The 26,471-nt window shown below is 37.1% G+C and overlaps 1 protein-coding gene across 37 annotated transcripts in view; it reads left to right on the top strand.

Annotated features, from left to right (window-relative positions):
* NRXN1 (neurexin 1) overlaps nucleotides 1-26,471 on the top strand; it is a 726,520-nt gene that overhangs the window by 595,852 nt on the left and 104,197 nt on the right. For all 37 annotated transcript variants that reach the window (XM_071580693.1, XM_071580684.1, XM_071580616.1 and 34 more), the window contains one exon: nucleotides 7,430-7,601. In XM_071580693.1, the coding sequence (XP_071436794.1) occupies nucleotides 7,430-7,601 (172 nt within the window). The remainder of the gene's footprint in view (nucleotides 1-7,429; nucleotides 7,602-26,471) is intronic.

Here is a 26,471-nt window from a genome sequence, read left to right as displayed (position 1 = left end):
AGCGCTGTTTGTTATATGTCAACCAGGGGCATCTGGTGAACACTGAATTCTTATTATTTCTGTGCTGATTTAGAAAATCTAGATAATTTAATGTCATGATATTGGGGTCATGTAAAAAATTTTTAAAACTTCTTACAGAATTTCTGAGTAAAAATAGGAGGGTGAAATATGTTGCAAAATCTCCCTCCATCTCTCTTTAAAAAAATTCATTTAAAAAACCCAATTGAGGATCCCAAAATTAGTGGAGGGTAAAAAGGGTTACTGGTATATATTTATGATTATGGGTCTGTTTTTCAAGTGCCTTGTACTTTCTCTGGAAGGATCTTGGTGTAGATGAAATCGATATGTTTGCACTTAGGAGGGCATGCACACGTGCCGCAGGAAATGTGGTAACATTTCTGGCTCTGCAGACATTTTTATTCTGTGAATAATGAAGTAGGGGCAAGTAGTGCTAGGCAGCATTTTGTTGCCAGGATTACATTTACATTTGGCTTTGCAAATTTGTACCATAGATCTGACTGTTCTTCTTGAAAGAATCCAAAGGGTCATGTTTGGCTTCCAGCCACCACTCAATCCAAGCGATGAAAGCCAGGTCATGAAAGAGCTTTCTAAATAAAAGCATGCTGTGTGCTGAGGGTTCAAAAAGACCAGTAAGCTGTGGATAAAGTGTTACAGAGCATTTTGGAAGTAAGGATTGTCAGTTCATCCTTCCAGTCCCACTGTCTTGGGGACCAGGAAGCTAAGAGTCAAGTAAAGGAGAACGAATCTTTCTGGAAGCAGGTCCAATGGTGAAGGAGAAGCACTGGTAGTAGGCTGGATTGAGAGGAAATCCACTTTGCTGCACATTGCTCAGATTTGATACAAGAGTAATGAAGTCAGTGTGACTTCTGCAGAGTATCACACCTCCAGCTCAACAAGAATCAAGCATTTAGTTTAAAATCATGGAATTTAATATGATTTCCAGTTCTTTCTATTAGTCTGCCAGCACAGTATCTTGCAAGGCTTTGGGTTTTAAGGTTTTCTGTACAATTATCAGAACCAGTAGCTTCGTTTGAAATGAAAAATGTTTTCTTTCTCATAACTTAAGGTCTGCAAAGATATGGATTTAAGAAATAAGGAAATATCAGGAAAATGAATGCTACAAATAAATGGTAAGAACTGGCAAGAAGGAACACTGGGAATAGCTTAGTGTCAAACACTGGGAATAGCTTACTGTCCTCACCAGGAAACCAGGAAAAGAGAAAGTTTGATTTGTTGTGGAGTCTTTCTTTTGTTTTGTTTTCTTTTCTTTCCTTTTCCACACTACAACACATTGCAGCTTTTCAAAAAAAGGAAGAGAAAGCAAACTGTTTCATGCTTGTCAGATGCCAAAAAGACTGAATACCAGGTGGATGCATCCTACCAGGCATCAGCAGAAATCTTTGCTTCCTTGCTTGAAGAGCCTACCTATGACTGATAACTTTGCTTGCTAGCACTCTGATAGAGGTTTCAAGCACCTCCTACATTTTCTGCAGTATGTCAAACCCTGATATGCTGAAAGCTATAATCCATCCCTGAAAATGGTTACCTTTCTGAATTCATGAAAAGGCACAAAACCTGACTGTAAGTGCTCAAGATGAGGGATGACAGGAGAATGCCTGTTCCTGTGGTGTGTTGTCTTGCAGTTGATGAAAAAGGAAAAAAAAATTACTAATATTGGTAAAAATTAGGTCGGCTATGTTATCACTTCTCATAGAGAAAAGCAATAACAAAAAAAGTATTAGAACTGAGTGTTCAGAATGTTAAGTTCTTTCACTGGAATATAAAAGATGAATTCATTCCAAGAACTCTTCTCAGATGGTTTATATTTTCTGTGCCTTTTCCAGGAAGCATTTCCTGTGGACGATAGTAGATGGTTATTATAAATAATGATGGATTATTAGACCAAAATATATGTAGTTACTCTATTATTGTATGAGTTCAAATGTGTCTTCTATTATGTATCCCTCCCCCCACTGAAGCAAGATATACTATTTTTAAATATGTATTTCCTTGCAGGATTCAGAAAAACAGAAATTATTTTAATAGATTTCTGAAATATAGAATATTAGCCTTTAATTACATTTGAGTGAAAATGATCTCAGTCTTCTCAATAGAACTCAAAAAACTTACATTTCAATAAAATAAAAGTAAACCTTCAGTTAGTTCTAAGACTTTGTTATCACATTCACCAGAAAGTGGTGCCTCAGGGACTGACTCTGTAAGATGCAAGCTGTCACACTTGAATTTTTTCTTCTCTATTTGTTCACCGGTGGGAGTCACACTATTATTACTTTTCCTTGGAAGTGTTTAAGGGTTGTAAGTATTATGAGCTTAGGTTGTCTATAGTCTCTTCTAAAACTACTGTTGTGCCAAATTTGCACACACTCATGTTTGACTGATTCCAGAGTTATTACTACAGAGAGCAGTAAAACCTTGCTGATGCTATAGGAAATATCAATTCTGTGTGTATATATATATTTTTTTTATTTTGTTTTTAATACTAGCATCAGTTTTATTGCATTTGGAGTTTGCAGACTGGTTGCACCGAACCAGAGTCCAACAGGGAACAAATTGCAATGTCAGCTGCTGGCTTGATTCACATTTCAGCTTTCTTGTTTGGTTCTCAGATTCATCAGCAGACTTGGTGCTTCATTCAGAAGTCTGTTAAGTGTTTAGAGTACACGAATAATGAAACAGGCTTGAAAGTACACTACTGGAGTTGATAGATTCAGTAGTAGCTGCCAGTGCTCTTGAAGACTAAATGTTTTGAAGTGATTGGTATACACATTCTGTCCTATCTGAGCAATCAAAACTCCCAGCATTTCAGAGCTCATTAGGAGCATAGAATTCAAACTAAACATGTATATCTCATGGTTTGATCCAAATCCTTTGAAGCCATTAACCTACTTATCCAGAACCTGTGAGGTTGGACTCCTACAAGCATCCAGACAGCAGAATTTAAACTGTAGGCAAAGCCTACATTGCATGTTGCAGTAATGTACAGGTGTACTTTAGCTAACACCAAATAAACTTACCTGCCTGTGTAATTACTGTAGAGAGAAAAGTTATGCTGGCCTCAGAAATGAGAGCGCTAAATAGTCAAAGCACCTCCAAACCAAGACCTTAGTGTTTCTGAAGAGTTGCTGGTTGGGGTCGGAGTGTCATGTAGCTTGTCTGTAAATTAATGAGAGGTCCCTGTGTTGCATTGCCCCAGGAAGCGGTGGTTGTGATATGGTGGTTGTAGCATTATTCGTAGTACCTTTGGTTTAAAGTTCAAAATAATTTTCAGAGACATAGAACAATGTTTACGCTACTTCTTGAAATGCTTCCCTCTTCTCCTGAAGGTGTATCCTCTTCGTTGGCCTTTCTTGGAAGTAATATTAGAGATTCTTTCACCTCCTACATCTCCATTTTGTTATCGTGGCCTTACAAATTCAAGATAGATGAGGGCACAATTAGAAAAGGAATTGGTTTCATTGCTATATTGTCTCACAACCAGGTGAGGTTGAGAAAAATAAGACACAGGCTGAGAACCATTAACAGCATAGTGGACTTCTGTGGTCCCTGTGTATAGAGCTGATTTTTACCGGGGGAGCTCTGAAATGATTGTCTTTGCTTGTGGGCAAGTATACCCTCCTAGGAATATGAGCCTGTACTATTTTCGATAACTGGAAGGATAGCAACATTCAACAGTAATGTTGACTTATTGTGGTGCTTAGTGATGCACAGACTTTTCATAGTGCCCATACTTTCTTAATAGTGCACTATTAGGCTGCTGAAGAGGGAACCTCTCATTCAGCATTTGTCTGGGGCTGTTTCTGATAGTAAGAATGCCTTTTAAGATTTTTTTTGAATAAAGAAGTGATGAAGGAAGATTTCTACTACTGCACTATGCCACTGATGCTGGCAAAGTGAAAATAGTAATTTAGTAGGTTCTTTTTTATCAGTCTCTTTCCTTTCTGCACAACTATACTGCTGCAAAAATAGGAAAATAAAAAACGAGTTCTTTCTAGCGGGTTACAGGCCCATAAAATTAAGCATAACAAGGCTGAGGGCTGAGATCAGGTTATCTCAACAGCTTACTGTATGTCAACTGATCCACAATAACTGTATGTTCACAGGGTGTTAACCAAAGATAAATGAGAAATAATGTGACAGAGACAAATGAAAAATAATGTTATCTTGCAGTGAAGGAGGAGTGTATTGGGTCAAACTGCTGCCTGATTATGCAAGGGCTTAGAAAACCCATCTTCTACATACAGAGGTGCTTATCCCAGCTCAGCTGATACATGGCGACTTGCTGTTCCATGGTAGCGGCATAATCTACTTGGGCCCATGTACTGTCAAGACTGGCATCATATTTTATTTCATGCTTTTAAAGGGATGTGCACAATGGGGTTGTAATTCATGTCATGTCTAATATTATGTCCGGAAGTCAAACTTAAATACGGATGTAATAATTAGGAAGTCTTCAATTTGAAACACAGATTTGCTTCCATATTTTATGGGGCATTACATAGATGCCCACAGGTGCTGAAATAGTGTGGAAACAATGAACTGTATCCTTTAAAAATGGATGTTTTCCTGGCCTCAGCTACAAAAATATATTAGAAATAAAACCAAAGAAATCACTGTAGTATGTTATCATCTGTTAGGTTGATATATGCTATTGCAGCTGTACACTTGGTGTCTGTGCACAGTAATCCTATACAAATGTAGGGCAGTTAGGGAAATTTCCCTTTTTATGTCTAGCAAGTATATGTCTATAAAGGAAGGCTAAAGGTCTGCCTTTAAGTCTGTAAAGCATTCATTTCACTTGCCAATACCAGGACATTTCCAAACAGTAACTTGGTGACCATTGTGGCAACACATGGTCTAGTTCTGGAAATGCTGATGATACCATTGTAAAGATGGGTGTTTTTCCTTGTGTCTCTCTTTTCTTTTTTTTTTTTTTTAATCTAAATTAATATTTGTGTGTATATATAAATATATATAGCAAATAGGAAAGCAGGTATGTGAAGTGTAGGTTCTCAATAGTATAATTATGAATCACTGTAAAATTAGTCAGCTTTTTTAATCCTCAAAGACTTTGATTTCTAGAAAGTACTGTGAAAAGGTGTATATACCATTATCATTGCATGTTGGTTTTCTGCATTGCATAAATTAGTAAAAGAGGAGATTGTTTTAAATCCAGGGCAATGTTATATTTCTTTGTATATATGTCTGTGTAAAGAGAGTAAGCATATGAATGAAACATGTGAAAGAAAATAAGCTAGTGCATTCTTGGGAGAAAATGAGTGAAATCTATTCTGAGCCATAGTTGATACATTTGAAATAAGGAAGAGCAACAATTTCTTTCCCAGGAAAGCTGGGAAATTGCCATGCAACTCACACATGAGGCAAAAGATGAGCATATATTGGGTGAGTGCATCGCTTATTGATGCCTTATAGGAATAGAAAAGTAGGACCAGTCAGTCATCATCATTATGGCCAGGCTTCGCAAATGAAGATTTGGGAAGGGCTCTACCCACATGGGTGTGTCCTTTGAGCCTGTGCAGTGGATTTTTTAGGTGAGGCACAGCATGCGAACTGGTCCCACCCTTTTTAACTCCTAAGGTTCATTTGCCATGGCCGAGCGAGCTTGGACAATGACAGTGAAGTCCTAAGGACCAGAAACTACAGCCCCCGGTATTCCCAGGAGGTCTGCCATCCAAGTACTAACTGGGGCTGACTCTGCCTAGCTTCCAAGATCTGATGGGATCAGGCATCAGGGTGGCATTTAACTGCCTTTTCTGTAGGACCAGTCAATAGAGAAATGTTAAAACAATCCACAAGGAAGAAAGGGAAATGTTTAGAGCACTGTTTAATCAGTTGACCAAATGAAAATATTTTTTGAGAGGCATTCTGCAAATCTCATCAGGGAATGGTCCTTTTATTGATTTTTAAAAAAATCATAGCTGAAGAGGTGAAAGCATAGTGCCAAAATGTTGAGGAACTCCAAAGATGTTCAGCAGTTGCTCAACTGTGCAACTGAAACGTGCAAGCACTATTGGAAAATGAAGTCAGGTATTTAAAAAGAAATTAAATAATGTGGAAGAACTCCTGAGGTCTTTTCTTGAGGGACTTCCAGTGACAAGGAGCTGCAGGATACAATTCCTACAGGAAATGTTGCTAGGGTAGTAAGAGAAAGGGGGAGCACACAAAAGAACTATGCTGGAGAGGTGAAACTTATTCTGGAAATCTTGGTGTGAATGGTCAAGATATACAAAGTGAAACATTTCCTTGTGTTTCATCCGGTTGTATAAAAACTTTATGAAGATTTTTATCTTTTAAGAAAGATGCACCAGTAGCAAGGACATGAAATTTCAGATAGAATTACCACTTACTATGCACAAGTCCCTGATCTCATACTGTGCAGTGCTTTCCTTTGTTTTTTTTTACTTTTTTTCTCCTTATTATACCTTTATTGAGGAATAAAATTGATTTTACAAAAGAAAAAAACCACAAAGCCCTTAAGTTAAACTTTAATAGAAACTTAATAGAAGATTTTATTAGAATGTGAATGTCCCATTAGAGTGAATATTTTAATAATTAAAAATCAATAAAAATGAAAACATGCCAATATTGCAATCATCTGGAAGATCTACAGCCTTGGCACTTGGTATGATTGTGCATTGGAAGTCCCCTTAGACCGAAGTGCACTCATGCACAGGAGTTTACAGGCAAACCCCAACAAAAGAATGAGCCTCTGCCTTTAGTGGGAGCAATACCACATCCCTGTGTCAGCAAACATTTCCCACTGTTGTCTGGCTCTGAACAGGAAAGTCGTTTTAAGTCAGTTGGTCTGTTCTTGACTAAATGATTCAGAATTATTACAATGTGATGCCCAAAATCTCTCCATTAGGAAATAAAGGTTTCCTCCTTTGTTATCATTTGTGAAGGGATCGAGTATGAATGAGCTTTTAAAAAAGAAGCAGGACTGGGCATTGGCTTTTATAGACAGAAAATTCTTGAATCTCTTCCAGGTGAGGCTGCAAGGCTTTCTGTTTTGAAAGTCTAAAAAGAAAAATTGCATTTAATCCTATGGAGCTGAGGGAAAGGACAAAAAAGGAAATCTCGAGCTTTCCTCCTCCTTCCCCCCTCCTCATCTTGGTCTGAATCACTTGGAAAAGGAGAGAGCTCAATTTGTTGAAATAACTGCTTTGGAATATCAATTACCCGTCAAAAAAGACTTACTAAGCTGTCAGAAGGCTTGTCACTGCCACATGCAAACCTTCAGAAGTTACATCTGAGGAAGGAAGATGTTAGAAATCTTTCCCTGTATGACACACTGTCTCAATTTCTTTCTAAAACAACTCTTAATTAGCTCTTCTTTTTCTTCTTCTTTTTTTTTGTTTTAAATATACAGCACCAGGGAAAAATTGGAGTTAAATTTAATGTTGGAACTGATGACATCGCTATTGAAGAGATGAATGCAATCATAAATGATGGCAAATACCATGTAGTACGCTTCACAAGAAGTGGTGGCAATGCCACCTTACAGGTGGACAACTGGCCAGTTATCGAACGTTACCCAGCAGGTAAGGCCTTACACAAACGCTCCTCATGAAGAGGGTGGGGGATGCGTGGAGTTTGGCTCATTTTGCTTCTCTTCTAATATAACATCAGCTTCTTTGCAGTGTTTTAGTAGCTAATTAAGTAGTTGCAGAGTCCTGAGCAATGTACAGTTTATGATGATGGCATTTCTTAAGTGAGTTTAAAAGCACAAATTCAAGTTATTACTGGAAGTGGAAAAATACAGTTACCAAGGCATGAAATAATAGTTTTGTTTCTTGTTTTCTTTTGTTTTCATTGTATTATTGTTTTTTTGGGGGGAAAAAAGGCTTTGACAAAAGCTACACAGTAAAGTGACTCCCAAATCTATCCCCAGGTGATGGAGTATAACATTTGCTGAAGAAAAGGTTGTCTGTGTTCTTTTGATTACAAGTTGTTATTAAAGCAATCTGAAGCTTATGAATTTAGCAGAAGTGTTCCAGCAGGCATTAACCAAATGGTATAGCAGTTATCAGTTGTACAACCAACCCACCAAATTGAGATGCCTTAACTGAAAATGCAAACTACAGGAATTACTTATGCAAATGATGCTGGTCACTCAATTGAGGGCAACTCAAGTGAAGACACAGTTGCCTTGATCAGGCCCATATTTAATTTTATGTAAATGCCATGCACTGAAGACTATGGTGTTACTAATTTTATTCATTTTTAAAGACAACAGATTTTTCAGATATGCAGTCCCTTTCTTATTGAGTAGGACTATTAAGCCATTAATGGTAACTTATAAATCTGCATGTTATCTGTTAACAGTTGCTCTGTGTGTTTATATTATTAAACAAAAGGCAGCAAATCCAGAGATGTAAGTGAAAGTAAAGCAAACAAAAATGCCTAATTAATAAATGACAGTTATGATTTATCTGTTTAAAAGTAGAAAATTCTTCATTTTTGGGGTAGAGTAGGTCATGATGGAACTGAGAAAAGCACCTCCTACTCCTGTATTCATATCTCAGGTTTGCGTCGTCTGGTATGAAATATTTCTTTGGCTGCTTAAGTCAGGTATCTCCTAATCTACGTGGATTGTCTGAGCCTGCTAAATTGAGGCCTAGCTAAAACTTCTACAGTCATGAAGGTCAAAAAGACCAAGTGCCAAGCGTAAAGTCTTGCACCTAGGTTAAGACAATCTCAAACACAAGTACAGGTTGGGTTGAGTGGACTGAGAGCAGCCCTGCCAAAAAGGAGTTGGGGTTGTCAGTGGCTGAGAAACTCAGCATGATGTGGCAATGTGCACTTGCAGCCCAGGCAAATGATAATCTCGGCTGCATCAAAAGACACTTGACCAGCAGGTCAAGGGAGTTGATTCTGTCCCTCTACTCCACTCTGGTGAGATCTCACCTGGAGAGCTGCATGGAGCTCTGGAGCCCACAACATAAGAAAGACATGGGCCTGTTGGAGCAAGTCCAGAGGGGAGCCATGAAGATGCTCAGGGGCTAGAACACCTTTCCTATGAAGACAGGCTGAGGGAGTTGGGGATGTTTGACCTGGAGAAGACTCTGGGGAAACCTTATAGCACTTTCCCGTACCTGATGGGGTCCTACAAGAAAGTTGGAGAAGGCCTTTTTACAAGGGCATGCAGTGATAGTACAAGGGGGAATGACCTTAAACTGACAGGTAGATTTAGCTTAGATATTAGGAAGAAATTCTGTACTGTGAGGGTGGTGAGGCACTGGAACAGGTTGCCCAGAGAAATTGTGGATACCCCAACCCTGGAAATGTTCAAGGCCAGGATGGATGGGACTCTGAGCAACCTGGTCTAGTGAAAGTGTCCCTGCCCATGGCAGGGGGGTTGGAAATGAGTGACTTTTAAGGTCCCTTCCAACACAAACCATTCTATGAGCACGATTTTTTTTTCTCTGTTCCATTTCTTCATGAAAATATAAAGTGGCTACAACAAGGGCAAAGTGCAGTTGAGTTCTAAAGACAGTGGCACATAAAATTTGTTTATGCTGAACATAGGTCAATTTGGAAAATAGAGTTATTTTCTTGGGATAAGTGGAATTGAAGGGATTTTGATGTTTTCTTTGAAAAAGGAAAACAAAAAAATTAGAGTTTCTTGAGCTTCCACTAGCAATCCTCGCACAAGCTGCATTTCAAGGCATTTTCAGTTTCTTCGTTAGCTGAGGTACATGACCCCTTGGCTTGCTTTATTGCTGAATCTTCCAGGACTGCTCTTGGCCTATAGTTTTCTTTGTGTTTCCCATAGCAGTATTTTATGGCTCCTGTATGCCATAGCATCAGTTTTGCTTTCTGTCCTCCTCCTTCACCTTCCATCTCTTCTTCCTTCCCATCATGAGAACATCTAGCCCTACCTTGCTCTTCTGTTTCCATGCTGCTCCATCAGGTTTGGGAGTCTTTATTCAAACACTTTTTAAATGCCACTTTCTTTGCAGACTGCTATTGATGTACACTTCAGAAAAGACGCAGGATGATACTGTGGTTGAAATTGAAGATATTGATGACTCATGTTCAAAGCTACTACTTTCATTCCAGTTCTAAAAGAAGTATTTATAAAAGTGACATTTTAAAGACATCAGACAACACAGTTTGCCAAATGCTGCTGCACCCAGTTTACATGTGCTGTGTCTGTTTTACATAGCTGTGTCTGTTTTAGGGACAGACAGTAGGCCCTTGCAGTACTGGTTAAACAGCTAACTTGCTATTGGCTTGTGTTTTGGATGGATACATGTTTAGCTGTATGAAATGAACAAAATTTGATCCTGTTTCCATGAGTGAGGACTCGTTAGCCCTAATCTTCATGCTAGAAAAAATATGAACTGTTTCTTTATACATGATTTCTTAATGTATCTGCACCACTCCACATAAGCACAGGCTTAGCTCTCCTACTTCTGGTTTTGTTTGGCTTTTTTATTAAATTAAGAATAAAAACAAGATTAGCAGCCAAATTAGTAACTTCACTGTTGTTAAATATGCTGAATTTCCTTTTTTTTTTCAAAAAACAAAATAAGATTTTAAAAAATCAGTTGGTTGCCTAAAGCATACCTTCTGATCAAGTCTTTCCTTACCAGGAAAGATTCTTCTCTGAATTGCACTTTGGATTGAAGTGTCTGATTACAAGACATTGCCTGTTTATGTTTGGTTTCTTCAAATATTGGGTAAAGATTTTCTGAGAGAAGTTTCTGATCAGAGACTCAGGATTTTCCACCTTCATTCTGTGTGTATCCTTCATACAGCTCCATCTAACGGCTGCAGATAAGGGCACCAAAGGCCCAATAACAGTTGGTGTTGCATCACTTGCTGGAAGTATGCTGTGGGCGCCTCTGTTGATGCTCAAATTGGCCATCTTTTGGAAAAGAACTGTGACTCTGATTGCTCTCTGAGGGATTTCTAGGAAGTCTGAACTCAGTCTTGGGTCTCAGGAGCTGCCCAGAGTTCAGTGTTTTTGCAAGGGGTTTTCTTGTTGCTATAGCACAGCTGATCATTCAGTATTGCTTTTTATGATCTGTCAGAGAGGCAGAAACCTTGCAAAAATTGTATATGGCAGTGCTTCACAGAGCTTACACAGTGGCTTTGTGTGTTTTGTCCTAAAACTGCATAAAATGCAGATGTGACCCTGAAATATGAGTAAAATCTCTCGTTACATCATTCTTGAATCCAGTAGACTTGATTTTTCTCTGGGCCAATGCACCTTCAATTTATATCTGAGTAGGTGTGACATGAGAGAGCTGTAAAAGGGAAAGAGGTAGAGGTGGTCAGTGGTAGAGGATGATTATCCTAGTAAAGGTGGGCAGTGGTTTTTTGAAATATAGTTAGGAAAAATGTAGTTTAGCCCTAGGCAAATGGGAATATTTCAGTATCCTGAAATGGCCAGATGATTTTCAGAAGCAGAGGATTAGCTTTACATGCATATGTTCTTCCAGACTACCATCACTCATTTTTTACTTCAAAGTTTCTTGCCACTTCTCTGAGTAAAATGCTAGAGATATGAGGATGAATACTTCAATTTCTGGCCTTTCTTAAATGTTTGTCCTGTTTTCTTCCTTTCTCATTGTATTTCTGACTGGTGGGTAGCCCTATGATTGAGAAGGACACATGGTAGTTTTTTGATAGCTAAGATTGCCATATCTACACTCAATTTATATATTCCATTTTTCTTAACTAAATTTAATGTTATATGTCTTTACTGAATTATCATCATGCCTCTGCAACTTTCCAAAGAACTTTAGTATTTCACCTTGGCCTCTTTTTTCAGATAGTGAATTCACATTAACTTGTCTGGATACAGCCTAATTTATGATCATATGGGGAAACTGCTGATTGTGCAGTCAAAGTTCCTAATCAATAGACTATCCCTATTTCCATGTAGATCCTTTCTACTCCTTATGGCTTATCTTATCTGCTTCACTACTTTAATTGCCCTTTCCAATTGGCTGCTGTTATGGAGATGGGACTGCACCACAGTAGCAACTCCAGCTGTGAAGAGGCTGAAATGTACATTTTCTAGGGATACATAAAGCAAAGAACTTGTTAATTTTGGTTAAACTGAATTAACAATTATGGCCAAATTTAAAGAAAAAATGGAAATTGGTTTTAGTAATTTCAAAATATTAATCTCAGTATTTTCTAAATAAATGTTCTGACTTTTCATGTCAATATTGCCCAGTGTTTATAGGGGTCTTAGGTAATCTTAGAACAAAGCATTTTATTTCATTTGAAACAACTTTTTCTTCCTTACCTGAAAGAAAATCTGTTTCATATCATATCAAATGGAGCAAAGAAAAAACTCAAATATTTCTCACAGCAGTGCTCATAGCCATATCTATTTAACATGAAAAAACAGTTTTCTTAATTTTCTGATTTTTGTTCCTCAGTAATGAAGTGTGTGACATTTTAAAGTGACAATAACCACCATTTACTGTGAAGGAATTTCGCAGTCACTTTTCTGAGACTAACTCTGTGCTTTCTGTGGTCAAAGGCACTTTATCTAATGCTAATTCTTTTAAAACACACAGCACAACTAATCATTTTATCAGTTGCACCTTACTCTTCAGGGCTTCCATCACAAATCAGACTGATGCAGAATTTTCTGGATGGAAAATGACTTATTAGATACTGGCCAACTGGTCTATGATTTCAAAACTGTTCAATCTGCTAGGAATGCTCAGCAGTTCTTGAGATCCTGCAGCAGTTTGGAAGATGTAGTCTGATGCAAGCAAATAGCTAAAATGAAACCATCCCTGGAAAACTTTGTTGCAGCTACCCTTATATATGTACTGCATGGGTCAGGATGTCTCAGAGATGTGTCTAACAGACCTAGATCTGACAGCATGTCACTCATATTGTTTGTACAAGAGACTATCCAAAACTGCCAGATTACTGGAACAGATGTATCTCTATTATTGGGGATTATAAATTGTCATTGAGCATATACACCAAAGAAGAACCTGAGTGTCTATGTTTGTTCCAGATCAAACTGCAGGCTGACATGCTTAGAGCCAAGTACCTTTGCAATAAGGCAATCACCAGCTGGAGCTCTGAGGGCTTTGGTATACAGAATAATTCTATTCTTTTGGTTGGTTATTTGGTTGGTTGGTTAGTTGGTTGGTTGGTTGTGTTGGGGTTTTGGCTGTTTTTTTGGTTTGTTTCTTTAGGTGGGGGGTGTTTTGGGGAGTGGTTTTTTGGTGATTTTCTTTTGGTTTTGGTTTTGGTTTTATCACATAAGGGTAAACATCTGAGATCAGACATTGTCTTTAGGGACTTTCTCTGGACTGGGGGACTAAATGTTATTATTGCAAACATCCAAGGGCTAGGGAAAGGGGACATGTCATTGAAATGCTTCTCTTGGTCTCTATATTCTGGAAAAAAGAAAGAGTCTGTTGTCTTTTCATGGGGTACACCTGACTTTATGACAAATGTTAGGAGTCAGCTATTACCATATATCCTGTTTAGGGTAAATGGCATCCATTAGTCTTGTATTTTGTATTCAGATTAACTATAAAATTAACAGGAGACATTTTCTCAGTATTTGTTTCTTAAGGAATGGGTTCCATTATTTCCCAAGCACTCCATGTACTTGCCAAACTTGCATGCTGTTGGCTTAGAAATAGCTTCCAAATTCAAGCTCCTACAGCCACTTCCAAAAAGAATCAAAGGTGTTTTTCAGGTTTAAGTGTGGTAGTAGGGAGAGATCTCAAAGACTTTCACAAAAGCGTCTTTGAATATTCTAATAAAATGGACAGTCAGCCTGATATCACCAAAATTGTAATGGTCAAGGTGATGCAGGAACCTAACAAGTAAATGATCAGTCAGTATTTGCCTTGCCTTGTATGTGCCATCGGTAAATTTTCAAACCTCCCTGGCCACTGCTGTCAGAACACAGGACTTTCAGGGTGTTTTCCAGGCTAAAATAATGTAAGTCTTCTGACTGCTATTTATTTGTTCAGCAACACGCCTTTACCTTTTTTTCTCACTTGAGTCCTTCTTTGGATAAAAGAATATATCTTGATTCTTTCTTGTATGCTTTCCTTTGAGTGGTTGAAATTTTCACTCCTGTAGTCAGATTTGCTATCAATCCATCCTGACGATAGATGTAGAATATGTGAGGAATGCCATCATCTGATAATCTGCAAAGCGTACAAATTTGGTGGGGCTAATGCCCCCAAAGACAAAATAAAAACTGCCTTTCTGCTCAGGAGGGCAGTGCAATGAAAAAGACTTAAGCTCTGTTCACAGCAATTAAGTTCCATGAAATGCATACTGCCCCATGTCCCCTGTTTTGTGTCATTTTCCTGCTGTGCGAAACTAGCAGTGCCAATGAAACAAGGGCATCTCATAATTACTTCCCTTGGAAGTAGTGTTTGGAAAAAAACAGGAGGATTTCTCAGGAACTCTCCATCTGGGAATATGTAGAAGATGAATTATACAGTGCAAGTGAACACTTTATGTATATGTGTATAAAATCAGGCATTAGATGTGGGAGATGTGGCTCTAAAATAGTTAATCTGTGGAATTAGTGGAAGCAGAGAATGGGAAAAATACCAGCTAAGTCAGTAGCTCCTTTGTTACCAAGTAATGGCTCATCCTCCCTGATCTAGAAAGCAAAACTCATCAGTGTTACTTATGGCCTTTCATGTGTCCATGGAGTCACATCTCCCTGGAATTCTGTTTATGCTGAGGTCTCCATCTGGGAAAATCTGCTGGTAACTATTATAGTTAAACCTACTCTGTTTTGATAGGAGATAATGGGGCATAAATATGAATGAGTTAACATACTCATGGGATTTTTTTAGATTTGCAAAAATTCTTTAACAAAGTTCCATATGTGAAAATATTCAGGAAGAAGTTACACAACTCTGGTGGTAAAGGCCAAGTTCTTTGATGGATCAGACTCTAGCTTAGGGAGAAGAGAGGCACAGATTCCCACCTAATGAAAATCAAAGGAGTGAATCAATAGATTTTCAGTGGAAGTATGATCATTTAAGCCTTGTTATATATTGAAAAACATTGATTTTTTATATATATATAAAAGTTAGAAACCATAAATATAGGCTGTACTAGAGATTATTTTGAGATTACTTCTTCTACAGAAGAAGAAACTTAGTGAATGAAGATTTGGGAAAAAAAATAGATGCTTCCTTTGAGAGGCAATAAAAAAACAAAATAGAAAAATGAAAGGTATGAAAAAACCCAAAAGTATATTAAAATACAAGCATTTAAGTCCCCCAAAAACTTATATTTCTAAAATTCAAAAATTAATTTTTTGCACAGTTTATTTGCATTTTTTTCTCTAATGAGAGTTTTTGTAAATTCTTCATTAACTTAAACAACAAGTATTTTTCATTCTTACCCCAAAGTTAAAATCCAGCTTACTCTGTTGGATATGCATTCTAACAGTAAAAGCAGTTGATCTGTGAAAGATAATGCACATGGGTGGCATCATTTGAATTTCATAGAAAATATTTTAATTGATTGCACTGGCTCAATACAAAAGTTTAAAGCTGCAGACAGATCATGGATTATTGTTAATCAGTCAAAAACCAAGCAAGTTCTGAGAGTGTTTAGAATGCCACAGAAAATATTAATGGAACTGTATTTAAGTCAATGGCTCACTTTCTCTTTAAAGGATTAGAGGATGGGTTTTTTCCCAATTCCCTTTTTTTTTTCTCCACATGTATTTAAAAGTTATATTAGTTATAGAAAAGCTTAGGAAATGAGAAAGGAAACTGTATTGGATCAAGTCTTCTCCTTTCCATAAATTGATTCTTAGAAGGTAACTTATGAGAAAAGTCTTGCTCTTAAGAAATTTTCTTTTGCTTTCAGTTCAAACACTTTCCAGTTCAATACACTTTACTCTTGTATGTCTTTACACAAAATAATCTTATCATTTCTCTGTTCATTGTAATAGCCTTTCTTTTGATGCTTTGTTTTGTTTTGTTTTTTAATAGCACGTGCATTTGAAAATGGACAATGGTGAGAACACTAGGGAACACTCATGAAAAGAATACTCATGCAAAGACATATGAAGACATTAATGCTGACAGTCATCTCTGCATTCTAAGAACTTTGTTTCTTTTTGATACCTCAGAACTGAAAAGCTAAATATCATTCTGCAGCTGACTACCTGCTGAATGTCTTTCCTCATGAATTCTTTCTCACAGTATCCCAGTTTATTGCAAGAACTGGTGTGACTGGTCCTATATCTTGAGTGTGTTACCTGCACTAAAAAGTATAATCTTTAATGTAACTTCTATTAACTCAGAAGGTCTTTGTTCCTCTTGGCTGATATCTGTAGCCTCTCCAGCATTACCAACATGTCTACTTTGATGTCATCTACTCATTTCATTGTGCAGTCAATGTTTTTTACTGATATCAGTGAAGAAAATAGCAAAGATGATTGATTCTGGAACTCTTCTTGCATACTTTCTTAGGAGTTCCACCTGGTTAGTTTTCTTGTGGGAAAACCACTGGTTTTCCTTATACAGATATCTCCAGTGGCCTCTGTGGTAGCTCCAATGGCACAGTCTAATGCAGTTTTGGAATTCACCATGATATTCATGTTGATAAACTGAATGCTGAGTTCTACATTATCATGTTTGCTTGAATTAAGCACACATATATCTTCCACTCATTCAACTAGATGGCATCAGCTCTCCAAAATACTTGGAGAGCTTTGGTAGATCTGACCAACCTGCTATTTCTTGAGAATTTTTGTTTTTCAAATATAGGTAATATAGTGCGGAACATGAGGATGAGAATATGGTATAGTTGAGACATTGGCAGGTTTGAATGTGACAAGCAATGACTGTTTATCATCTATGTGAATGATTCACCAAGGAGCTAAAGAATACACTGCAATGAAGTGGGAGTATTAGAGACAAATAGACTCCAATGCACTAGCTAGTTCCTGAAAGAGGCTCACATCTTGGGAAGATGGACACCTTGAGTGTGACCTAAAGCAAGCAGTCTTCTTATTACAAAGCCTGTCAATAGCTACAGAAGCAGGATATCAGGCTATGGTCTGTACAGGAGAGAGAGGAAGGAGGAGAGAAGAACAACATCCTTGTCTGATGCTATCCCTTGTTGGTGTTTTTTATTCAGCTCTTTACCATACAAATTTTGCACTCCTCTATTTTTTCCACAGCTAATCAATTTGGTACATGGCATCATTTTGAATGCTTTACTGAAATCCAGATAAATTAGATATGCTCTGTTTCATTCATCTAGAAAATCATTTATCTTATCAAACATAGCTATTAGATTAGTCTAACATCATTTGGTAAAGTTTTGCATTTTATCTCATTTTCTAATCACTTCCATGTCTTTAATTCTTTCTTTTCAAATTTGTTCTAAAACATCATGTATGGATAAGGTCAGGTTTAATAGTTTGACTGGGTGGCTTTTTAATTATTCTCAGCTATTAAATGTTCTGTTCTCTAATACAATAAGTAATATGTCCCATTGAAAAACTGTATTTAAAAACACTTGGCTAGTTAAGTTTCGGGATAGAAATCATTTCCCTAACTTTGTGACCCACAATTTCATTAAGAATATGTACATTGCTTTCTTTTGAGATGCGGAGATCTACATTTTCATAGACACATTCCTGTTAGCCAATTCAATCTGCTGCCTTGGGACCATAATCAACCTTACTACAAAGTGAGTCCGCTTTGACTCTATGATCTCTTTTTGTTTATAGCACTTAAGAACCTCTGGCTTTTAAGTTTATTTTCTTTTCTTTTCTTTGGAAGGTCCTCTGAGCTTAAGTTTTGGCAACTTTATGTATGTATTTATTTATTTTTCTAATTCTGAAAGTCACTGCTTTCTTTGCTGAGCAAGTCTGAGGTTTTAACCTCCTACAATATAGTCTATGGTAGTGCAGTTATTCAGTCTAGTAGGCTTCGCCTTGTATATTTTTAACCTTGCAGGTACAAGTTCAAAATAAAAAGATATATTTTATTATTTTAATACCTTACCTTATAGAATTTCCAAGTGTTGTTCCTGGCTGAATCCAGCCCCTCATATTGATTGCACAATCTGATTTCCTTCACCTGACCAGATTTTGTTCTTTTGAAATCAAGAATCAGATTTACAGGCTTATTTTTAGTTGTCCTTCTATTAATTTGAGTCAGCTCATGATCACTCAATCAAAAATGTTTCCTACAATTAACTATTTGATGATGTTTTTCGTACTTATCCAAAACAAACCTAAAATAACATTATTTTTGGTTTGTTTCATCTGTTTCATCTTCAATGACTGTTCTGGAAAGCTGATCTCTATCTATACTCATATTAATGTGTTCAGTTATAACATGAATAAAAGAAGGCATTAAACCAGTGTGTAAAATAATGGAATGGAGAATTAAAAATAAGACAAGGAAATATTTGGAACTCAATTGCACAAGTTCTCCAGAGTAAAGTAAGATAAGAAAAACTATGTTGGAAGAAGCAGGAATCAAAATACATGAAAAATTAATCTCAGTTACAGAGACACAAAACAGCAGTAAAGTGATGGATGTAACTAGGCCAGTGTGCTACCTTACTTTTGCCAACATGTAATTGCACAACTGATTTCTTGCATGTTTTTCAGATTTGTATTGCTCTGACTGCTGCTTGGTTATGATTAAATGCATTTTTCAGCATGCATCCAGGTCTCACTTTTCATATAATTTTATTGTTCATGTGAAAGATTGATGTTAACAAAAATGGCAATTTATTTTCCCATTCTCTGTGGGTGAGCCTCTGTTGCAGCTTACCCAAAGTCAATAAATTATTTTTTTAAGAAAGCACTGCTGCCCTTTGAGAGGTTATGAAATTGTTCTATCCTGCAGTCATCTTTAAATAAAGAGCCTAAGTGATACCCAAACAAGGCACTACAGTAAGTCTCTTTTCAAAAAGTGGTTTCAGTAAAGTTTCCCAAATCAGATTTTTAATTTGACAGCTTCTCAGGTCTTTCTGTCAGATAATGCTATATAATAATGCTTCTCTAAGTCTGCAGACAGATTTTTTTTTCCTTTATTTTTCATCTTGGATATCCCAATGAAATACAAAAGCTCATCTCTTCTTAGGCTTGATAGATCCTGTAATTAAATTCAGATCTTGATAAAATGTGTGGCACAGTTGTCATTACTTGATCACAGAAGGTATAACACCTTTCTGTTAAATACAGCAAGGTGGCATAATAGAAGGAGAAAGAAAATGTCAAATGAGCAGTGATTCAAAAAAAGGTGTTCTAAAATACTGAAAGAGACAGATATCTGCTCTTTTTGTGTCTCGAGGCAGAGGATGGGCACCTACTTACCCTAATTAGGCACTGAGTGATATGGAAATGGAATTTCTGAAGAAGACCACAAGCTTTAGGGATTAGAGGAATAAAGTGGGTATGAAAACAGATCTCGGAATGAGGAATGGCAAATCTGTCCCAGCTGGTCCTTAAGCCTCTTTAGGAAGGTCGTTAGCTATTAACAATCCCCAAAAGTCAGATCACAAAATATTAAATATTGCCAATACTTAGGGATTATTTTACAAACTTTCATTTGTCTTGACGTAGGTTTTCTGTGTAACCTGCAGTATCACCACTTATCCAGTCTAGTAGGATAATTTACAAATGAAGGATTAACATGTTGTTTATTAAGAAGAGAAGAATTCAATCAGATTTTTTACCAAGGAATTTTAGCTACTTTGTTTCCTTATTGCATTAAACTTCTGGTATCTCTGATAGTATTGATAACTTAAAAGATATTTGTCATTTTCCTTTTCTTTCCCAATGACAGGACCATGTTATCAATGCAAAGCTTTTAACACCAGACTCATTTATTTGTCTTTCCATCTCCAGTTGGTTCATAACTATCTCGTTACACAGGACTTTATATAAATGTTTCGCTCACTAAGCCAAACCAATAACTGGATCACCTCAGTAAAATGATTTTTGTGTAGCACTTAGTTGGTATGTTTGATGGTGCCCCTTACTTGGCGTGCATACACGTGTGTTTGCTCTAAGCCTGATATTAAAGCTCCCAGAGGCTGGTAGAGCATGCAAGATCAGAGTATGATTGTGTACTTCTGCTGTGTGCTCTTTCTGTGGTGCAGTTTGTTTCCATTAGCTTCTGGGAGCCTTTCTCAGAACAGAACAAATCAATGTGGTTTTGAGCCTTTCAACCAGACAATCTATCATATGGAAAACAAAATTAATTTCTCTGCAGTGCTATTGTGTTTTAGGTGCTCTTTGGACGATGGGGTATTTTTTTATTTGGGGCACATTTGTGCATGTGTCCCCAATATATTTTACTGGTGTCATGAGGTGTGACAGCAGAATAGTACTTTATGTCTTCAGGATAAGAACTTCCATTAAACTAACTAATTCAGAAACAGTCACTATAATTCATACCACAGCAGGGAAAACAGCACCCTGCTCTGTCCAGATATATATTCCAGAGACCAAACTGCATTAAGCAGGCATCCAGAAAGACACAAATCATTGCTGTCTGGAACATGTGTGTATGTGCATTCTTTAGATTCTGTCTCCCCTTGGTGCCACGTGAACACAGTGGAGAAGCTGTATACCCCTCTCTTCATCTGCCGGTGTGATTAGCTTTCTTCAGCCTTAAGCCCTGTTGGTTAAAATAAAGGAAACATCTTGCAACTACAGCATCCAAACCGTCAAAATAACTTTTTCTTTAATACTTTGGATTTGAGATTAATGGCGCTTTGGTTACAATCAATTCTACAGAATGGTTCTTCTGTATCATACATTTAAAATTAAGGTCATAGTGTTCCAGGAGTGTTGAAGAGATACCTTGACCCTAGTAAGGTATAGTTAAGCTAGGGGATCTTTTTTTTTTCTTCCAGTCTATTCTATCTGTCAGAAACACCCACCTTGTATAAACTGGAACCCTTACAAGCTTCACAAGGGTTAGATTTTAAAGTATACACCATTTCAAATAAATTTGAAGCAGAAATTGAATATCTCTCAATGAATCAGGAGCATGAAACATTGTAAAGGGCATCCTGATTTCAACCCCTTACATGCAGGAATTAGCTGAATTAAAGGCAGTGAAATTATGCTTTTACAAATTGGTCTAATTGAGATGTGAATGCTTTATTTTCCTCAGAGGACTATTTCTAAGGAGTTAAATGGCTTTTTTGGTGCAGCATCAAGTTTATTGAATGTTAAAAAATGAATGAAACATAATATAGTCAGGGTTAAGTATATATAAAGACAATTTTGATATTCCTGTTTTACAGAACTGATGAGCATTAGCACAGCACTAGCTTCAAATTTTAAAATTAAGGTCGCACAATAGGGAGATAAGAATAAATATGCCCTTTTCAAAAGAACAAATAGTGCTAAAAATGTAACTGTAGCTGGGTATAGGGCTAAATCTTGAAAGTATTCCTCTCATTTACAGAGGATGGCAATTGCCTTACAGCACTTTTCAACCAAAGGATTCTTTAGTGTATCACTTTAGGGCCCTAGTCCTGTAGTCCTATCTCATGCAAATTCATGTGTTTTTGTCTGGACTAAAATACACACTCCAGCTGAAGACAATGCTATGGCTGCACTACCAATTCCAGAAAGCTGTGGTGGGATGTGGTACACATGAAGGATTTGGCCATAGAAGTTGGAGGCTCAGTTTCAGGGGTCCTCTTTCCCTTTTTGACTTCTCATGTGCTCATAAGTATCCTGTGTGTAAAAATCATCCTTTAAGAGCCAGATTACAATCCACAGAGGAGCAGTACAGCAGTGTGCAGTGTGGCAGTGACTTTGAGAAGCCTGCATATCACAGCCTTACCTCTCACTATCAGTCCCAAAGCTGATGGATACTGTTCATAAAAGTGATAAGCAGTGAATTTTTCATTAGTCAGCTTGAGCTAATGAGCTCAGTATTGCATACAGCTGATGGTTCTCAGCAAGGAGCATTCATTGACTAGAGACATATCAACTGGGGTTCTCTACTGGGCTCAAAAATACCTAGCACTTTTATAAGTGGCCTAGAAGTCTGCATAAAGTCATTGCTGCTGATGTGTGACTGTTATAAAGACAAGTAAAGTGGTAAATAATAGAGAGAGCAGGGCAAATGCAATGTGTTGACCTGACTGGTTGGGAAGCCAGGAGGATGTGAACAAAGCTGCAGAAAGCTTTGCAGCAGTGCTGAATGCCAAGGCAGGGGTCTAAGGTGAAGGAAGAAAGGTTATGGCAATGCAGACAATATCCTGGGAAAGTATAATTCAGAGAAGACACTTGGGGGATCTCATCTTCCAGGTTGCTCTATATGAAACATTATGTGATGGTGTGACAAAGGAGTTTATGGAAATTGCTTTGTGGGCACAAAAGGCTAAAATGTTAAGATTTGGGGAAGATTTTACTACCCTTTACAGCACTTTGAAACCAACTCTGGAATAGGTGTCAGACTCTGTATCTGGGGTTTGTGGTTCTGTGGAAAAACACAAATTGTTGCATGTGTAACAAGATCACCGAAGAGGCACTATCTCAAGTAATTTAGAGTGTCAAACAGAAAACTATGCAGTGACTTGATTACAGTGTAAGTGCTTTCAGGAGGAGAAAAAAATAGATGCTTACAGTGCTCTTTAGCTGTTCCTAGAAAGCTGTGACCCAAACTAAGAAATACGTAGAAAATACAGAGCACATGATTTCAACAGCGAGCCTTGGAATTCACTGCTGAGAGATTTTCTTCTATGGTGTGTCACCACATTAGGAGAAGATATTTTTCTAGAAATACTGTGTGAGCCTGTTTCAGGTTATGATTTAACCAAAGAATAGTTTTATGGCTGAATACAGGTTCTGTTGGGTCAATAGTAACTATCCTGTGATGTGCAGATCAGATTACGCCTATGTCTTTATTAGGAGTGTATTATGAATGTAAGAATAATACTCTGGTAGCAGTGTATCCATAATGCAGATATAACTATAATTTTCCAGGAACTAACCAAGTCAGACCAGAAAAAAATAATGGTTCCAGCCATAATTTCTATAACCAGAAATATTACTATGCTAAAAAGCAGCTATACAATGCCTTAAACATGTCAGTCCTATTGCATTAAACTGAGAATGTACTTGCAAAAGAGCAGAAAAAATATACTGAAAATACTACTCAAATCATAAAATCATAATGTATCATTTATCTTCCACTTTCTCAGCTTCATTTATTTATACATCCATAAATCCTGGTAGCCAGGAAAATGATTCTTAGTTAGCTGCTTGCTTATTCATTCTATCTGATAGCTCCCAGTTTGTTACATGTAATTTCTCCAGTAGTTGACTACTTAAAGAGCATTCTACAGAATAAGCTTGCGTACAGCTTTTCCAGCTGAGCTGGAGGGATGAGCCATGTTGCAAGACTGTGTCAAAAATAATCTGCTGCCTTGACACTTCCCTTATCTGTGATTGCTCTGTGGATATGAGCACATGGGTGTTCTGTTTAGGAAACAAAATTGGATGTCACTCCAATCTTTGTCAGAACTGTGTTTTAGCCTTGTACGTTATTGATGGTAACAATCCATCTTGGCAGTTAGACATATATTAGTGTTAATTGAATATACCTCAGCCATGAAAGTTTGTTTGTAAGTTATAGTGTTCTACTTTAGAAGCAGTGGCAAATCTGTGCATGTATTAATAAAGGCAGGGATGGTAGGCAGTTTCCTTTTCCCATCTAATCTATTGAGTTCGTGGCAGTACTTTCATGGGTGATGACGGACAGTAGATTGATGGACTGATGTAGTCCTTCTGCTTAAAGTCCTGAATTTTGTCTTGAAATATGCTTATTAAACTGGAATGTATTAATATTTTATTAGTAAGTCATCTTCATGTTTTAGCTGTTAGCATATTATCTACTTAGAATTAGGTGCTTATTTAATACTTCACCTTTCTCAGTACATCATTTAGAAATAAAAATAATTTAAATAGCATATTACATTATATTTTAATAATGCATTAGTACTTCATGTTAGAAGAGTTACAAGAGTTCATAAAGCTGGAAAGATAATATCCTTATTTAATTTCAACATAGTGGGTTTCAGTATGTTTTTAAAAGGTCAAGTGGTTTCCTGAGAAAAAGTAGATGTGTAAATTGTGCTAGCAGAGCTATTTTATTTCAAAAGTTGTTCTTTTTCTCATTTAACATTTTATAACTGTTTCAAAGTAGAAGTCAAGTCTACTTTTTGGATATGACATCAGCAGACAGATTTTTGTAAAATAAAATGAAAAATTAAACATGACAGTTGACTAGTGATTACATATTTCCTTGTAAATTCATATATGCTTAAATAGTTCAGTATTGATTGTTTCTTCAGTCTAGTGTTTCCACTCAGATTTAGTCTGAAAATCAGGCCAATAAATCTAGACCTACATGAAAGTTAGCTCTAAGCTTTGCACTGCCAGTCCAACATGTGGCCTTGTTAACTTTAAAACAGGGCAGCTCCTCATATTGAAGTGTGTTCTGGGAAAGAGCTTAAGGAATTGACATGTCTTGACTTAGCTGGTGCAGGTCAGATCCATATGTGTTAGGTCTGGCATTGGAGCTGGTGGCTTCCTCTTCCAGTTGCCCAAGGCTACCCTGACACCATCTATCATCTGAAAACATCCAAGAAGAGATTTGTTGCTTCAATGACATTTTCAGGCCATGAAAAGGTTGTCAAGAATTCTCCTGTGGTCAATGTCCAGTTTGTCCTTAAGCACTTTTGCAGAATAGGGTGCACTGAAATTGACTTTCCATGGGAGTTGTTTGTAGCAATGCTGACAACCTTTCTCCCACCTATTCCACCCCACAGGCTTATTACTCAGCAGTGGTTCTTTCTTCCATTTTTAGGCAAAGAATATGAGAAGTCACAAAGCACAGATTTCTGGAAAGTGATAAATGTCTTATAGCAACGATAGTTTTCCTTCTTTGAGAACTTCCTAAATTGTGCAAGAAGAGAACTATTGAAGTATTTTGAACTTAGAAATCCAGAGCATTTGAGCAATTCTCTTCAAACTTATAATCTCAAAACAAAATCAAATGTTTCACAACATTGCTCAGTATTCCAACTCATACTACACACAAAAAAAAACCAAGGTAAAACATAATCACAAGGAGAAAATAGTTAGCTAATGGGAAATGCTTTGTGGTGTTTAACAGACAAGCTGCATTTCATGAAAACTTATAATGATATGCTACATAACACAGATTAATTTAAATGAGAAAGTGAAACTTTTAAGTTTATAAATTGGAATCAGTTTATTTCAACTTTTAAGAGATAAAATTAGATCACTGCTGGGAGTCTACCCACAGCCATTATGCTATTGACTGGTGCACTGCTCATTATAGTTCTTCAGTCCTAAAGCACTCTTCTGCTTTTATCTCGGTGAGCATCTGTTTCTATTATTTACAGTTTCTGTTTCTGTGTCTTGCCAAAAGCATTAAAAAACCCCTATATATATGAGTTTAAACCTTTCTATTTGAAATAAATTATTCTTTTATAGTAAAATGTCTGCAAGGCTTAAATACACAGATTGAAACACTTTTAGACAGAACTTAAATCTGGAGCTTACTTTGGCCAAGGGCTACTTCTTTTTTTTTCTTTTTGGCTGCACTGCTGACACAGAACAGATTTTTATCTCTTAAATACCATTTTCTATCTGTATGGTTGCATTTGGTTTCTTCTGCTTGGCAATGTCTTATCCAAATAATGACCTCAGTTTTCTTTCCTTTGGCTTGTGTGTAATCATGCTTGTCTCTACGAGAACGAGCTGACACAGCCTGGGCAGATATAGCAAGTGTAACAAAGTACCTGTATGGTCCAGGACTTTGGGACATAGTGGGCATTAACTTTAGTATTTTCATGCTTTGGGAAAGAACATGAAACTCAACTTTTTAAAAAATTTACAGTTACAGTCAGGTTGGTTTGTGTGCTGTTGAAGAGGGTTAATGCTGACTGCTTTGGATTTCTTACATTTTTTTTATGAATCTGGTCATGTAATGAGCATGACATTCTCTTCACTGCACCTGCATTGTCTGCTAGAGCTGTCCAATTGCAGTAGATTTGGTGATCACAACTGAAGGCCAATTCTATTTTCTCTTATCAACCCCATAACCAAGAGCAGAATTTAACCTCAGACGATTTTTTAAATTGTTTCAGAAAACTTTTCGTGATGCAAAATGTCCACAAATAACATATGGGGAAAATAGATGGATTTCCCCAAGCCTTTCACTGACTACAATAAAACGCAATGATATGAGCAGTGACCTTTTGACAGTTTGTCCTATTCCAACGCTGAAACTTACAGGGTGATTAAACTTAATTAGGAGGCTCACCACACAGTTAATAAGACCTTTTTTATTGATGGCTTCTACCTCAATACTGGGTACTCATGGCATTACAGTCCAATA

Source organism: Pithys albifrons, chromosome 2 (genome assembly GCF_047495875.1).
Source record: "Pithys albifrons albifrons isolate INPA30051 chromosome 2, PitAlb_v1, whole genome shotgun sequence".
NCBI lineage: Eukaryota > Metazoa > Chordata > Aves > Passeriformes > Thamnophilidae > Pithys > Pithys albifrons.
This window is presented reverse-complemented; position numbering and strand designations above follow the sequence as displayed.